The 16,997-nt window shown below is 48.9% G+C and overlaps 1 protein-coding gene across 1 annotated transcript in view; it reads right to left on the reverse strand.

Annotated features, from left to right (window-relative positions):
- The window catches only part of EHMT1 (euchromatic histone-lysine N-methyltransferase 1), a gene marked incomplete at its 5' end in the record, with an annotated part of 30,806 nt that extends 15,110 nt beyond the window's left edge, over nucleotides 1-15,696 (reverse strand). Inside the window, 8 exons of the mRNA XM_010151923.1 lie at nucleotides 2,458-2,562; nucleotides 3,301-3,402; nucleotides 6,146-6,268; nucleotides 8,192-8,298; nucleotides 9,579-9,661; nucleotides 10,159-10,323; nucleotides 10,955-11,181; nucleotides 15,551-15,696. Coding sequence (XP_010150225.1) covers nucleotides 2,458-2,562; nucleotides 3,301-3,402; nucleotides 6,146-6,268; nucleotides 8,192-8,298; nucleotides 9,579-9,661; nucleotides 10,159-10,323; nucleotides 10,955-11,181; nucleotides 15,551-15,696 — 1,058 coding nt within the window. The remainder of the gene's footprint in view (nucleotides 1-2,457; nucleotides 2,563-3,300; nucleotides 3,403-6,145; nucleotides 6,269-8,191; nucleotides 8,299-9,578; nucleotides 9,662-10,158; nucleotides 10,324-10,954; nucleotides 11,182-15,550) is intronic.
- Between the last annotated feature and the right edge of the window lie 1,301 nt (nucleotides 15,697-16,997).

Genomic DNA, 16,997 nt, shown 5'->3' on the forward strand with positions numbered 1-16,997 from the left:
GGCCTGCCAGGGCAGGCAGGGAAATCTCTGCGCAGACAAGCTGGGAGTTCTCACTCCAGCTGCCTCCGCACACCGAAGACGGGGAGGCTGCACCTGAAGCGGTCCATCGCCTTCCTTATCCACACAGGCAAATCGTCTGTCTCTAAGCCACAAAACAATCTGGATGAATCCACGAGAGAGGTGACAGACATGAACAAACGTGCTGGAAAATGCTGGAAGCCGAGCTCCCCCAGCCCAGACAGACAGGGAAGCTCGCCTGTCTCCCAGCGCTACAACACTAAAGAGAGCACAGCACAAGCTATAGCACACGGGAAGGTGCCAGAAAGTGAACCACGAGCCACAGGGAAAGCAATCAATCCGGCTTCAGGCATCTCTTAAATACTGTATGTGCTCATCTCTCACTAGCAGCACTAGAAATAGCTGAACACTCATCTTTTTGATGGAGATATTTTAAGCGATGATACTCTGTTTTCTGTTACAGTGCAATTTGCAGCACACTTCGAACCCTTCCCCATGACAGGCCCTACAGACGGCGATTACAACACTGCAATAATCGTAATCATCCCCTAACTTTTCCCTTTTTTTGGTTGTTTTTAAAGCAACAATAAAGCACATCTTTCAGTCACTGCAACTTAACTTAGACCCCTCCTGAAATGGGGACGCTACTGGCATACACCAGGGAGTGGGGAGACCTTTTTCTGTATGGCTTCTGCCTCCCATTATGGCAACTCCTAGAAAAAAACCCTAATCACATCACACCCCAACCTACACAAAAGATGAATCCTGCCGATTGCACGGCACACGCTGCTGCTCAGACAGGTTACAGACACCCAGCTACCCTGCCCTGCAACGGCTGCTGCCCAACAGCAGCACAACCACAACCAAAAGCATTTCTCCCGGAGTACGATGTCTCCCAGCACAAGTGACACTGCTTCTTAACGACCGCAATCAGGAGACACGGAACGCGGGTGCCGTAACGGATACGCGATACACGCATCTGCCAAGAGGATACTTTTCTTTCAAGGAAATTGTTGACTGACCTGATTTGTTTTTCATTATTTAACACGTGGTCTTGTAACTGGTAGCCAAAAGGCTTCTGTGACAGATCAAACAAGTCAGTTTTGTTCGGTCAGTGCTAGGGCTCTAAGCAATGCAACAACCCAGAAAGGGCCATCTCTCACCTTGAGTTTTGCTTTTAGGAAAAGTATCAGACCTGGATCTGCCTGGGAAATAAAGGCTCGAAACAAGAAGGGATTTTCAGAGTGGGGACAGCGACTCCTGGGGAACAGTTACCGACTTTCTGAGACCAGTGAGAGACACACCTGCCCCCCTAGCACCGAAGACACAAAACGAGGCATTTAGGGAGACAAATACAAACTAGTTGCTTATATCCCTTGGATTAAAAAAGCACTAGGAGCCTTGGACAAGAAAATACACTGCCATGAGGCATGCTAGAGTGTGGACTCATGGTGGGGTAAGTACTTCACTGTAACAACTCTGTGCAGAAAGCAGCCAGTTCTCATTCATCAAACTATCGCACAACGACAGGCCAAAGCCTGGAGTAACCCATCATGCCCCAGGTCACACCCAAGCTTGCCTTGCAGGTATTCTGGGGTTTCAATATCCTTAGAGACAGAAAGGGAAAACCAAGAAACATACTATTAAAAAAAAAAAAAAGAAAAAAGCAGTGCAGATATAATGAGTGAGCTGAACAAAAACCTGGATGACTGGGGAAAAAGGGACAGAGCATCTCCCTTGCACCTTCTCTGTTTACTTGAAAATCTCTGTGAAACTGGCTGGCACAGCCTGACACACAGCACTGCCGGGCCCACAGAGATCCCAGGGACTCAAGTACAGAGTACAGCCCACTCGAGCAGGACTTAGGGAGGTAAAGGACAGGCCAAGAGCCAGCTCCAGCATGCTGAGCTGCCAGCCTGGGCACACTCTGTCCACACCGGTGGCTACATGCCTGTTATGCCTAGGAAAAGCCAGGCTTCCAATACTCCCTGGCAGCGTGTCTGCCCAATCCACCCAGAAAACACGAATACAAGCTTATGCCCCTCAAAAGGCACACAGGATGCCCTTAACTCATGTGCAATGTGCACTGGCCTGTGCCAACATGGAGCTGGTAAGCCTGGAGTCAAGGGGGATCTGCCCACTGCAGCACGGTAGATTAGAAGCAGCTGACTACAGCCTGCAGCACCCCGTACAGCATCCTTATGGGCTCTGACAGCAGAGCGGGAGGAAAAGTATTTCTTGCCAGCTTGTAAATTTCTTCCTAGAATAGGGAGGAAGGTTCTCCCACCAGACACTGTTCATTCACTGCCCCAAACCACCCGTGTCAAGGGAGCACTGCACCTCCCCACACTGAGCCCAAACTTTGCCTCTGCGGGCTCGATTGGTTTTTCAACAGAGACTGTGGTTAACTTCTGAAACGGACGCCAGGAAGAACCTTACATTGTCGCGGATGTTGATGTCTGACCCCTTCGCAAGCAGCAGCTTCACCAGCTCAATGTGCTTGTACTCGGTGGCCCAGATCATCGGCGTCCAGCCTCCGTCGTCCTGAGGAGGGAAAGGGTGAGACACGCAGAAGGGACAAGACGGTCTCCTGGTGGCTTCCCAAGCCCCTTGGAAAGCACAGCAGCGTGCACCTTGCCTGGGAGCCAGAGACCCCTTCCCTCCACAGCTGTCTCATCACGCTCCTTTGGTCTGCACTGCTGCAGGGAAGGCCCCGCAGGGAGCTGCAGAGCCCAGCGTGATCTGAACCAAGGCGCCTCAGCAGGCGGGAGTCTATTTGCAGCTCAGCACACTGGCAACGCCCCTCCAGGTCGTTCACATACCGCTGACCGTCCAGAAGGCACGGTGAACATCCAGCTCGTGTGAAAGCTGGGGAGCTGGCCTGCCCCCAGAATGAGGAACCCCAAAGCAGCACTGCCTCAGCCCGCAGCAACCGATAAGCTTTGCGATGGCGCGTGCCAGGCTCAACCCACCCACAGCACGTCACATTCCCACCACCTCCCTGCTAGGAGGAGCACAGCGACACCCTGGAGCAACAGGCTCCTCCAGCAAATTCAGGGTCAAGGAGAAACTACAAATTAAGACAAAAGGTAGGAAAGTTTCCATGACGTCAGCAGAGGGGATCGACTTCTCTGACAGATGGAGGTGCCCACAGCACTGCCACCCTATGATGTTTTTCGGGTGCCCCCCAGCAGCAGGACCGCGCAGACAGCACGCTGGAAAGACTTGGGTCCCTGGCCTGAGAAAGCAGTTGGCTTTTCCTCCCTTGCAGAAAGGCCTCACCTGGCAGTTGACATCCATCTTCCCGTTGGAGAGGAGGTACTGAACCACGTCGTAGTGCCCCTTCTTAGCAGCCAAGTGCAGACACGTGGAGCCCTCCGCATCCTGGAGACAACCACAGAACAAGCGCTCAGGGGACATCCCTTCCCAGCGTTTCCCATGTCTGCCGACACCAGTGATGCTCAGGAGCAGCAGAAAGGTTCACGATGGAGCAGAAGACTCCAAAGCCCCAGCTCCACTGCCACGAGGGGAGAGAGCATCAGCAACCAGTGCCAGCACAGCGCAGAGGGAGCTTCACACGAAGCTCAGAGGTACAACCCGTGTAGAGTAGGAGGCTGAGAGTGCAAAGGGTACAGGAGAGATACCTTTGCCAAGCCTAGGGAAGGCACCAGCCCCAAACTCTGGCAGACTGATGTTCCTGTTCCCCAACAGACCATCTCCAACTTTCCCCCATGTGCTGGAGAGCCAAGGGGAGGCAGAAATCCCTTACAGAGGCAGAGCTTGCACTTCACACCAGAGAAGTAGCCTTGTTTCAACCTGAAATGCTCCACTTAGACATTACTTTTGCTGTGTGTTATTAGCACAAGGCAGCAGAGCAAAGGGGTGTCCAGCACAGGGGCTCAGTGTCTCCTGCGAGACCAAGCCCCCAGTGTGCCGGCAGCTGTCTGCCAAGGTAGAAGATAAAAAATGACCCTGAAGGTTGTAAGGAAAAATGCCTTTGGGAGCTGACAACACAGGGTCTGGAGGAGATGGACAGGCTGTGAGTCACGGAGATGCTCCCACACTAACACCAAAGGCTGGAGCCTGGTTTTTATCAGGCGTTTATATCCCAAGAGCTTAGCACATCGTAAGGGCCAGAGACCAGGATGTAAGGAAGAGGAAATGAAAGGCTGAAAAACCAAAATGATTCCTTCCTGCTAAGCCCCTGAAAGCAACACCAGAGGCGAGAGGTTTCGGATGGAGCCGAGCAGAGAGTGGCACAGGAGTAGGGAGCAACCCTCCGAACGAGGATGGGATGTCTCAGGTCAGGGTTTACACTGAGTGGGCTTCTTGGAATAAAGGAGGGGTCTGTACATCCCGTAAGCACCTGCCACATCTGAGGCACGCCACAGCTCTCCCTCTGGATTAGCACGAGCCAAGTGCAGCTTCTCAACCAGGAGCAGGCACATTTTAATACAAAGTTTCTGCAGGTTTGGGGTGGGGCTTTTATGTCCTATTAACAGGATCAACAGCTTTGTCCTGGGGTCTGAGAAGCTCCCCCATCACCCCCCACTGTCCTCAGCATCCCCTCAGGCCGGGCACGGCACGCACCCACAGCAATGTCCCGACTCCCCATCAACATTGCTGGAGCTGATTCTGAACTGCAATATTGCTGCTTTCAAAAAGATGACTAATTTGGTGCAAGAAACTAATTAACATAATAAACTAGTCTAGACTTCAGACGTGATCTCAGGCTTCTAATTTGCTTTTGCAAGCTCAGGAATTTTTTTTTTCCCTTCCTTTTAACTTTAGAAGCAAAAAAACACCCTCTTTTCTCTTCCACGTGAATAAATCAGGTAAGAGATGTCTGCATCGCTCCAAGATCCTCGGGACAGTAGCCAGCATGAACGCGCCCATGCCTGTCCTGCCCTTTCCCCCTTCCCAGCTCAGAACCAGGGTCCCAAGGACCCGTTTAAGGCTCGGGGTGGGCAGCACTTGGTTATCTTGTACAATTGTCCTGGCCCTGCCAGCTCCTTCGCAAAGAGTGTCCCGGCCTTGCCGGACTCCCCAGCAACGGCACAGGAGCGCGTCAACAGCAGCAGGTTGTAACAATAAGAAGTTCACATGGGGAGGGTTCCTGTGCTCCAAATAGCATCTGATTTATGGGACTACTAAACGATCTGTGTATTTTCCAAGATTGCAAAGCAACCAGAGCATGCTAAAGGCAAACAGACAGCTGCATTTTATTGTATTTGTTTAAATTAAAGGGTAGAGTTTAAAGATGGGCTCCAATTTTGTCATTGCAGCGTGACTGTAAGAAACCACACTTCAGTCCTTTGGAAATCAAAGCTTCCTGTGTCATTTTTGCTGGCTTAGCAAGCACCTAATTACCAGTCCATTTTAAAATGTCACCCCAAAATTCTTATTATTAGAGTCTATAGAGAAGGAAACTCTGAAATCCAACTCCAAATACACTGCAATGGAGTTGTGACACTAATACTTAGTGTCTCCATATGAAATCAAACACCTCCTACATTTGGTGCCACAAACTAGTGTAGCAAGTGGCAGCATTTGCCCCAAACTGCTCACAGCCAGGACACTGCACCATTAAAATGACACTAATGACAACCACAGCCTTGCCAAGACTTCGCACCCAAGACAGGCAAGCCCATTTCCCCTCTGCCTGTGCACTTCCACCCAAGACATAAAATGTTATGGAGAAGAGGAGGCTCCGGGGAGACCTTATAGCAGCCTTCCAGTGCCTGAAGGGACTACAAGGAAGCTGGGAGGGGACTTTTTGCAAGGGCCTGTAGTGACAGGACAAGGGGTAATGGGATTAAACTGAAAGTGGGGTGGTTTAGATTAGATATCAGGAAGAAATTCTTCCCGGTGAGGGTAGGGAGGTCCTGGGACAGGTTGCCCAGAGAAGCTGCGGATGCCCCATCCCTGGGAGTGTCCAAGGCCAGGCTGGATGAGGCTCGGAGCAACCTGGTCTAGTGCAAGGTGTCCCTGCCCATGGCAGGGGGTGGAACTGGATGGTCTTTAAGGTCCCTTCCAACCCAAATCGTTCTATGATTCTATGATTATCGAGAAAGAAACGGTGGACAGAGGCGTCTTCAGGAGAAAAAGAAAAGGAGTAACCTCCTACCTTAGGATCTACTAGTGCTCCAGCCTTGATAAGGTATTTCACAGTTTCCAGATGGTTGTTTTCTGCTGCTTCCATCAGTGGGGTCCTCTGGTCTTCAGAGCAAGTGTCTATATTAGCACCAGCCTGTTAAAGAGGCCAAGCCAAAAACAAGGACAATTATAACCATTATTGGTTAGCAGAGGAAGTATGTGAGAGTAGAGATTTAGTAGCAAGTTTTTTCCGGAAATGTAGCGATATTAAGCAGGAGGAAAAAGGTGGCAGTCCAACTTCACCTGTTTTGAAAGCAGCACACACTGCCCTCCCTCCTGCCTTCTACAGACAGTCACCAGGATGCACGGAAGCCAACAGCTGGCATTAAATAACTCTTGTTATTAATGCATTTCATACTGCTACTTTCTGGATACTGTTTGCGTAACAATTTGGAAAAATCAGCCTTCTCCTTTTCCAGCAGATTTGTTTTCCCCAGCCTATCATTCCTACTGCCATGATGAACACACCAACCAGTTCTTCCCAGTTGCACAAGCAGGAGGAACAACTTGCTGATGGCAACAGAGGTAGGAGCCGTACACAGAATGCTGGAGACTGGCTAACTAACCCTGCTGAAGTCAACAGCAGCACTTCTGCAGTGGCCTTTGAGCACAGGTTCAGTTCAACATGGAATGCCTTGGATTGAAATCTTGCTCTTTTCCAAAACACTGCAGGGTCACCTATCCTGCCCGCTTTAACTCTTTGGCTTAGCTTAGTAACTCAGACAATACTTAAAACCAGATGAAAAATCTGAGAGACAGCACAATTCTAGGCAGGCCACGCCACGTATATACGCATGAAGCACAGACCTGTTTACAGCAGCGACACGCTGACTCAGGTTCACCTGGCAGGAGACAACGGCCCCCTTTTGCTTCCAGGTGCCTCCCACTGAATGCATTTGTTTTGATTCCTTTTAAATAGCTAGAGCTATTTCAACCAGACCAGAGAAGTGGCATTTCAAGTTTAACGAGCTGGGGACATTCCCAGCCGAATACTGTGCTACTGCAGTAGCCAGACATGAGGGAAGAGACAGGGAGATGAAGGATTTCGGAAACAAACCAGCCCTCCTGATACTCAATTCAAACTGTTCGTAGCATGTTGCAAATTTTGCACCTTTTACTCATGAGTCATTTTGTTGTCTTCATGTGCAGTAAGCTGAGTGAGAGCAGCAAGGTAGGCCCATAGCTGCACCTTCAAACAGCACTTTGAAAGGCTCCGACTTCAGATGCCGAAACGCAACATCCCAGCAGGCTCATTTTCAAAGATGTGACATTGCTGCTTTCTCAAAAGCCCTTTAAGGTTTCCCAGTCACAGAAGGTAAGCAAAACATACTCCCAGTCACTCCACGTGACATGTGCCAATACAAAAAAGAAAAACAGTAACTTTAAAAATCCTTTTTTTTTTCACATCCTTTTGGAGCAGCCTCTATGAGAGCACCCCGGTGTCTTGGATGGTCTTTGACCATCTTCCCTCAGTCAGAATCCAAATCTCAGCCAATAAGCCAAACTTGCATCTTTCCATCTCTCCTTTTCACATGCGGGACATCTACACTGCAGGGGAAAATCGTGCTGGAGTTACTCAGGTTTTGAGAGAAGGGAAGACAGAGCCTGCTAGTTTGACGGCTCCAGAGCTACCTGCCCCCGGTACCAAGAGCAGCTTGGCAGGAGCTTGCAGATCACCTGCAGCCTGGCAGCGGTCCCCCGTGCCGCACACCTGGCAGGGCACTGCTCTGCTATAGGGTCCCACAAGCTCCAGAGTGCCCCACATCAAAGCTTCACATGCTCATTGCCCGGCACCGAAGCCTACTTGGCGAGCAGCCTAGAAAGGCAGCTCCAGTCATGTCCTCAGAGACCTCACACTACTGCCCACCGCTCCTCCCTCAGCAAACCCTGAGAACAGGGAGGCTTTTACAGGAGGGACGTTCCAGTGCTGACTTCCAAATGCGCTTTAGTCATGTGGGGCAAGAGACCAAAAACTACCGAAAGTTGCTGGTACAGAAGAACGTAAGTGCAGACAGACCTGAATCAGCATATGGCAGATGTCCACGTGGCCAGACTCAGCGGCAGCATGGAGAGGGGTTCTCTTATTCTGATGCTCCATTTTAAAATTAGGGTCAATTCCATCCACTGGAAAACAGAGCAGAGATGCTTTCACCTACGATTCAGAGATTAGAGAAAAGCCTAACAGGAGAATCAGGTCTCAACTAAAGGCTTTTAAAGGATGGTTCCCAGCCCATCCTCAGCCCTCCTCACAGCTCACTACACACCCAAGCCAGAAAGCTCTGAGGGTAGTCCCCCGGACATTCCATATTCAACAACCCTCAAACCAAGAGCTTCAGAAACACCACAGGATTTAATCCCAACGGCATTACAATTTCTACATAGGCCATCTCCCTCAGATTCACAAGTCTCCATCTCTCTGTACAACAAACACTGTACAAGGATAAAAAGGGAAAAAAATGCTGCTTTGTTTAAAGCAACACCGAAGTTGAAAACCACAAAGAGTCAGTACTACCTGGCCTTTTTGTCTCACCCCTATTAACTGCAACTAATATTAGCGATCCACCTCGCATCCCTGCAAACACGGGGCTACAAAGTGGATGGAGCTTCTCCAACCAGCACAAGCTCAGGATCTGGCCAGAGACTCTCACAGCTGCACAAAGACTGACAGATGATGATGACAGCCAGCCAAAGATGTCTGGGCATGATAACACGTTGCGTATGATGAGGCCATAGTTAAACATCAATGAATAACATTTTTGCGCTATTGAAGACACGAACAATGAAGCTAGCACTTGCTAGAAGAAAAAAGAAGAATCTGATAGATTAAAAGAACAGAAAGAGTCCAAAAATGTACTGCAAAGTACTGGAGTGGAAAGGAAATGATCCCAAGGAAACATCGTGTCCTTCAAAAGGGGAGATTCCTTAGGAATATTTGTTGGTAAAAACAAGGCCAGCAGCTCAAAGTCATCTGGTGTCAGACAACCATGTTACCCCAAAACAAACACTGTATTGAAGGGCTCTTCCTTTCTGCTCTCGTGCTTAAGCTGACTCCCACCTTTCAACTTTCTACTGGATGCAAATACCAAACCATTCCATTGCATGGAGAGAAGTTGTGTTGGACTGGAAAAATCACACTAGGTCATCTGGGGACAGAACAGCTTCTCTGGATAAAACTATGCCCAAATGCAGAAACAAGCTGGAAGCAGATCCACATTTCACCGAAAGATGAAGCCATTTCCAATGACACATCACTTGCAGAAATGGCTTTCTCTCCTCCAACCCCACTCGTGAGGGGCAGTGGGGAATATGACGTGCTGCCATGCTGGGAACTGGCCTCTGGCAGCTGCCTGGCAGGAGCTGGGAGTACTGCCAGACACGCAGTGTCCTGGGAAGGAGCCACCTACCCAGCATAAGCAGGACTTTTTGCAGCTCTCCTTGCCTTGCAGAGAAGTACAACTGCTTCGGATGGAACCGTAACTTCTTGGGTCTGCAGGAGTGGGGAAAAGAGGCGTAATTAATACTGACTGAAGAACACTCCCGGCATTTCACCCCACTGCTACCCCACATGCACGACAAAGTCTGTTCCTACGGTACAGCTCCCGGGTGCCAGTAAAAAAACACACGAACAAGACTCCAGAAGGAGGTCTTAGAACTTCCAGCTCCGACCACAGCCAGCCTTGTTCAAATGAGGGCTACATCTACTCAGTGCCGCTCATCAGCAAATTCTGGGTCTTACCACTGTAAACGGGTAGCTACAGCGGCGGCTGGAGCGGCAGTGAAAAGCTAAATCCTCCAGACAAACCAGTAAGACACTTAGAGCTGTAACTGTTCTCTTGGATCAGTAATCTGTTGGGGGTGACAAATGACTGAAGTAAACAAATGAAGGTCTGAGTGGGGCCAGAATCCAGAGATGCTAAATCACAGTTTTCTCTAGGTTAAGCAACTTCTCTGGGAACTGGAGAGGCTCAGTGGTCTTTTTCTTACTTTTCAGAGTCCAGGGCAATCAGGGCACTTTCCAGAGTTTCTTTAACTGGTCCCTGGGTCAAGCTCGTAGTAGGCTTTGGAAAAGCCGAAGACCCAGCTATGTCAAACCCCTCAGCGGCCGAACTTTCTGGCTTGTCTTCCTCTGACAACCGCGTCCCAGTGCCACTGAAGAGAAAAAAATGAGAGACGGCCAAAGCACAGCCATTAAAAATATATAACAGTGTGTATCTTATGCCAGAGAAAGAAGGGAAATGGATTTTAAATACAGATAAGTGTAAGTGAAATTAAAACACAAACTAATATATTTTACAGCCTTTTTGGTAAGAATGTGCCCCAGAAAGGAGTTGCACTGCCCTGTGATTACATTTTGATGTGTTCTGTGCTACTGGACACCCAGGAAACCAGGGTTCCACCGGGAAGTCAGAACACTGTTCAATGCAGGGGTGGCTTGATTTGTGTTTTCCTCTGCGTTTTGATCCTCTCTTCATACCCAAGCTCATTGGTGCTACAGCTAGGTACTGCATGACCTTGTCACTTAACAGACATGGCAACATCAACTCGTTCCACTATTATTCCATTCCTAACAATAAGCCTCTGCCCCAGCTTATCCTGTGGTGCCAAGCTCTTCCCCAACACAGTGTGCAACACAAAACGCACTTGCAGATTCCTGCAACTAAGTTTGACTTGTCAGAGCAGGACCAGAAAGCACTTCGATCCATCAAGAGGGCCACAAGCATTCAAATGCAAAGCAGTGTCCGACATGAGGTCTGAGATGGCCACGTGCTCCCAAGCTCACCTCCCCGTCGTGGTGTCGGCCCTTCCCTCCACAGCCACTGGTTTCTGCTGCTCGTAGGTCAGCGACACCGTCGAGGTTGTGTCTGCTTTTGCTATTGTCACCTCCTTCGCCTTGGAGGCCTCTTCCCCGCAGTGTGGGCAGTAGCTCATGTCGTTGACCTGGGAGGCACAGTTCTTATGGAAACGGTGGGAGATGCTGCTCTCCGGCTGACACTCCATGAAAGTGCCCTAAAAAAACCACAGAGAAGAAATTCACACCTTGGTCACTACGTGCCTTACCCATTCTACATGCTTCACCTGCAGATCTCAAAATACTTCCTTCGTCACCACTCTTGCCCTGGCGCTTCCAGTACAGTAAGCAAGCACTGCCACTTCTTTAGAAGAGAACAAATCCAAGGTAGTGGGGAAAAAACTGACGTGGTTAGGGACTGCAAAGCAAGTTTTTTAATTGCGTTTGGGAAACAGAACCAAGAAGTCCCAATTTCCAGCTCTTTCCTCTAAAGCTTGAAGTTCTTGCGAATGTTTCTAGAAGTGCCAGTGTACTGTAAGGATGCCCCCAAAGCTGGAAAAGAAAACTTCAGACCTGGGTGCTGAGCCAGCACTAAAACTCCCTAACAAAGCTGTGCACAAAGCGTTCAAGGACCTACATGACTATAATTAAATCTGCTGTTAACCCCAGTGTAACCTAAAGCATGCGACTTCTCTGCCTGGACCAGCCCCACATGCCGTTTAACCCCAGTGATGTGGCTGACTGCTCATCCAACAAACTCGGGCAACTTCTCTTAAAATTCTTTTCCCTTTCCAGCAAAGTCCTCCGCACTGAACTGAAGGTACCCCAGAATCCACTGCCCTGTGACATTAGTGCTGCCTGAAGCCCTGCTGTGCTCTGTGTTATTAGGGATGGACAGCACAGGGACACTCCCAGATTCACCTCTGTGAACCGTCACGCATGACACCCAGAGGTGCAAGAGTGTGTAAGGAAAGGCTAGTTTAAACCCAGTCTTCTCCTGAATTCACGGTCCCCCCAAGCAATCTAACTTTGTTTCAGCTTTGCAAAATGCGTTTAAAGGTTTTGAGGATTTTATCTTTTAAATGATCTTTGACTCTGTGAAAACCCAGGATGGCTCCTTTTATTACAATTACAATAATGCTTGAGACTACTGTAGCATCTTCCATTGAGTCATCTTGAAGAACACTAGCATCAGACAATTAAGCCTCCCCATCACCCTAGGCTCTCAACTGGTGTTTTTCAGCTTTATCAACAGGGAAATTCGGACGCTGACGACTTAAAGGACTGGGAGAATGCTCTGAGAGAATGCTCTGAAAAGCCTCAGTGGCAGAGGTGGAAGAAGCAGCAGGAGATCTCAAACACTGCCTTGTTCCAGTGCCATCACTCAGGTTCCCCGCCTAAACCCCCATGGGGTTTAGGGCAGGGGACAGAACCACTCGTGTTCACAGATTCATTTACAAACCAAGCCAATACAATTTTTGATGTGACTGGTTTGTACAGAGAAAGAAAAAAACCCTCGTTCCAAGAAATTCCTAAGGCAAGACTTCCACTGTATGAAATCCCAGTGAAGGCCCTTCAGTATCACCCCTTGGGGTCTCCAGGAGAAGATAACGGTGACAATTGCAGCTACCCTCACATACATTCCTGTTGAAAACACCACCTGATGTGCTGTGGAACGAGGTGGAGCTGATGCCAGAAGTCAGTAAACCCTTTTAGGTACCATCTCCACCTCCAGCTCTTCCAGCTACTGCGACAGGTACCCCCTTCCCTAGATTGAGAGCACGGACTTACTGCAGTGCAAAAGTATCCACAGCCAGGGCAACACTGGTGTTTCACCATCCTCCCTCTATGGTCCTCACACAGCACCAAAAGCTGGACTTTGTTAGACGGGCGCATCAGTTCATACTTAACCACACTGTTTGTGCATCGGCCCAGCTGGAACAGGAGAAATTAAAGGAAATGAAATTACTGGAGACCAAAACACTCTCTGTGCTTGTGCGGAGGAAGGTTTTGCACACTGCCTTGATGAGCCTGGCTTTTTCACAGTAACTCAGATGTGTGCCAGATAGCATTAGCAGTGCAGCAGGAAGCTGTGAAAGCTGCTCTCACAGGAAGAAATGCATCATTTACTAACTAACATGCATGTGGACCCCGAGCCGTTTGCTCCTTGCAGGAAAAAAGAACCGTAACCAGCAATACGCAACAGCCCAGCAGCCGCAGGGACAGTCCCACGGGCCTGACTCACACAACGCACGCTCCCCTTTGGCCAGGAAGAGCGGGGTGACCAAGAGAACAAGACCATAGGCACTAAATCTTGTTACTGTTCAAAAGTCTAAGTCACAGGAAGATAAACTGAAAAATAATTGCTCTTCGTTGCCAGTGAAGTTATCGTCTGTACTGGTTCCAGCCCTGGCCCCCACCCAGACCACAGGGATGGATAGCCAGGCTGTCACAAGAGCTCAGCTCAAGTCATATTCCGAGCATGTTTTCTGAAGGATTTCACCAATGTGCAGCTCTGGGCTTAAAACGCTGTCTCCTCGTGCACCACCTTGCTCTGGTAATGGGAGCAGGCGCCGTAATTGGGGTTCACTTTCCCCAGGCGGTGTTACTCGCTCTGCTGCATCAGAAGGATCAGCGCCTCCTTCTGCTGCACCATTCGTACATCGGCGACATTTTCGCATCCCAGTTGCCACCTGCTAGCATGATGTTTGGGTTCTGCAAGTCCCTCTTGAGAACCACCTTGCTTTCCCCAGATGCTTGGCAAAGGACACTTATAAAGAAGAAATATAAATGTGAAAGGCCGCTACAAGGAAACGTCCCTACCCAAACCCACGCGTGGTTTGCTCCGCCCTGCCACCATGAGCAGAGGAGTCACTCAGGAACACGATGCCTGCTCATCCCCAGCAAGCTGTCCCTCCTGGTCTAGCTGAGGTTTGATTTGCTGCTTTTTGTCAACAAAACTAGACTTTCTCTCTGATTTTTTTTTTTTAAAAACACCACTTCTCTGCAGAACCAACACCCCCACATTAAGAAGAGAAAGGATTTTAACTCAGGCTCATCACTTACCCCTAGCCTGTCTGGTTCAACTTACCCAAACTCCAGCTGCAAACTCTACCTGTGGTGTGACACCTTGCCTAGACTGACCACCATTATCACGCAGACCCCAGGGGGTTGCAGGAGAGGACCACTGCATCGAACTTCACTTATGAGCTGAGGAAATTGGATTTAACATGTGAAAAGCTGCACTGTCTGTGTGAGGAAGTCCCTGCATTATTATATCACACTATATTATTTGTTAGGAACTCTAAAAAAGTACAAAATGATTAATTGCTATTTTCCAACCATTAGAGAGTGCAGCAGGGTGTTCATAACTATTTATAACATTCTCCAAGGACATAACAGTCTGGAGAACCCACTATTCACACATATAATATTCTTGTAACATCTATGAGTCACTTATCCCATTATGAAAAAGAATCTACCATAAAGCATGGCCTTTGCTATCCCTCTCTCTGATTTATCCAGGGACAGAACTGTCAAAGCACTGTAAACACGAGAAGGAACTTTCAGGTACCTTTTGTTTATTTAGAAACCCTCTCTCCTGTAAGTCTCCAGGACATCCTCTCTTTAATTAATCCATTTTGCCATGCTTTGGAAATTCCTTTCTCTATAGGTACCGGAACATACCAACAGAAGCAGGGCTGGGCTGCAAATTTGATTCTCTCTTTCTCCCTCCATTCAACCTTCTCCAGGGATCCTACAGGAGAACTAGGGATATTCTCACTCCTCGTCCTACTGCCAGCAAGTATCAGAGCACTGCAGTGTGACTGCAGTTCAGACAAAGCTTAAAAAGAAACCCAACTGCCACCCAGTAAAAGGAAGATCTATGGAGTGTGTTCCTGTCCTGTAGCCTTTCCACACGGGGACACTTCCACACTTCTGGAACCAGTAGAGCCCAACTAGCCCAGCTGTGATCGACTGACAGGCATCGAGTAAACTTGTTCTCAGTCAGCCAGATCTGGCAGCTGCGCAGGGTTGCCAGGACATGGGAAGCTTTGTAACAGAAACCTCTCGGGGGAGGAGGAGAGAGGAAGGCTGGGGCAGACTGAGCTGGCGGAGGGCATGCCAAGTTCCCGAAACTCAAGAGCTGGCTAGGAAAGGTTTGCATCAGCTCCTTTGTAGTCAAGGGAAACCAGCTCCAATCTTCTTCTGATTGGATTTTGTCACTGTGATGCATGCTAATATATTTTAGCCCACTTGGCTGAAGTGTGTCTGTTACAGCAACTTGATCCAGCCACACAGGCCAGGACAAGCGGGAGAGATCCACCCAGCGCCTCTCCAACTGCAGACAGCACCACCTTCTCCCTTCCGTGTGGCTTCAAACCGACTGTGCGACACGCAGAGTGCAGGAGCCTTCAGCTTAGCGAGTGAGACGCTTGGCCTCCTGCTCCCGCACACCAGTGGGTTCCAGTCCAGCCGGCTGCAGAACCCCTGCGTGACCCGACACATGTTCCCAGCAGAGCTTTTTATTCTTTGTTTTTGTCCTCAGCAGAAAAGTCTGCATGAAGCTGAAAGACCGGCTCCTACCTCGTTATCCACACTCTCCGTGGCCATGCACTGGTTGTTGGCTAGCGTGGTGATCTCTCTGCTTTTGGGGGTTTCCATTCGACAGCTACAGAGCGGGACTTCCTGGAGACCATCTACTTCCATTGCTTCAGGACCATTGGACAGACCTGGAGTACAGAAGACCAGTAAATCAACTCTGAAATGCTCTTCCAGAACAAAGTCCATCATCTTCCCATTCCATGTCCTGAAATGCTTTCAAGGCATTGTCTAAACCCAGGAAAAAAGACCCCTTTCTTACACAAGTTGCAGTCTGCAAATCCTCCTGTACTTTTCGAAGTCCATCCACACTACAGATGACTGTGCTGACATCAAGAACAATAAGAACAGTTTACTCTGAGAAAACCTCAACAAGAAAAAGCAGTGATGAAGTACAGATTGTTATCAGCTTGTCTCTCCTCCCCAGCTGCCCCAAAACACTGTGTTCTGGCACCAGAAAATTTGTAGGAAACCACCCCGAGTCGGAAATTTGAGTAGTTAGTGGAGTGATAAATAGAGAAGATCAGGAAAGCACAAACTTCTATTTGCAGAGGCTTATTACATAGATGGGAAAACAAAATTCCTGGGACTATTTGGTCTCAGCCAACTAAGAATTATTTATTTTGGAAAGAGAACAAACCAGGGAAAAGAAAGCTGCAAGATGCTCAGATTTTTTTGCCTTCTCCTCATCTCCTTCTCTCAGATTTTGAACCTTTTCAAAACTATTTACAGGTGGATAATGGCTTTTGAGGGGGCTCACCACCAGGTATGGGGGCACAGCATGAATGTTCTTGTGGCTCCTTTGGATTCTGCTCCATCAGTAGGTTACCCATGATGGAAAAACACTGGCCTAATGACAAAGGGGTTGGTTTTAGTCCTACACTATTCTAATCCTGCACAGTTGTAACATCACTTTGCAACGTTTTCATTACGGAAGCAAACCCTCAAACATTTGGCTTTGGCTTGGTTCACCCTGAAGCGTCCCAAGCTTTCCACCAAGCCTGCTGTGGGATTGTGACCCAGTGAGAAGGAAGCATGTTGCTGCTTTTGAAGAGTTATTTTGCTGCAAAGTTTCAAAGCTTAACTTCTTGCCTGAGGCAGATGGCTCTCTAGCTGCCCTGGCAATGGCAGTACTCCCCCCCAAAGCACCCTGCCCATGGCTATGACCCTATCTGCCAAGCACAAGCCCCTTTCATCTTGTAAGGAGTTTCCTTCAGCCAACGAGTTGCATGACCAAACCTAGAGAAGGATGGAGTTATTTTGCTGCAAAGTTTCAAAGCTTAACTTCTTGCCTGAGGCAGATGGCTCTCTAGCTGCCCTGGCAATGGCAGTACTCCCCCCCAAAGCACCCTGCCCATGGCTATGACCCTATCTGCCAAGCACAAGCCCCTTTCATCTTGTAAGGAGTTTCCTTCAGCCAACGAGTTGCATG

This window comes from Eurypyga helias, unplaced genomic scaffold (assembly GCF_000690775.1).
Source record: "Eurypyga helias isolate BGI_N326 unplaced genomic scaffold, ASM69077v1 scaffold19485, whole genome shotgun sequence".
In the NCBI taxonomy this organism is placed as follows: domain Eukaryota; kingdom Metazoa; phylum Chordata; class Aves; order Eurypygiformes; family Eurypygidae; genus Eurypyga; species Eurypyga helias.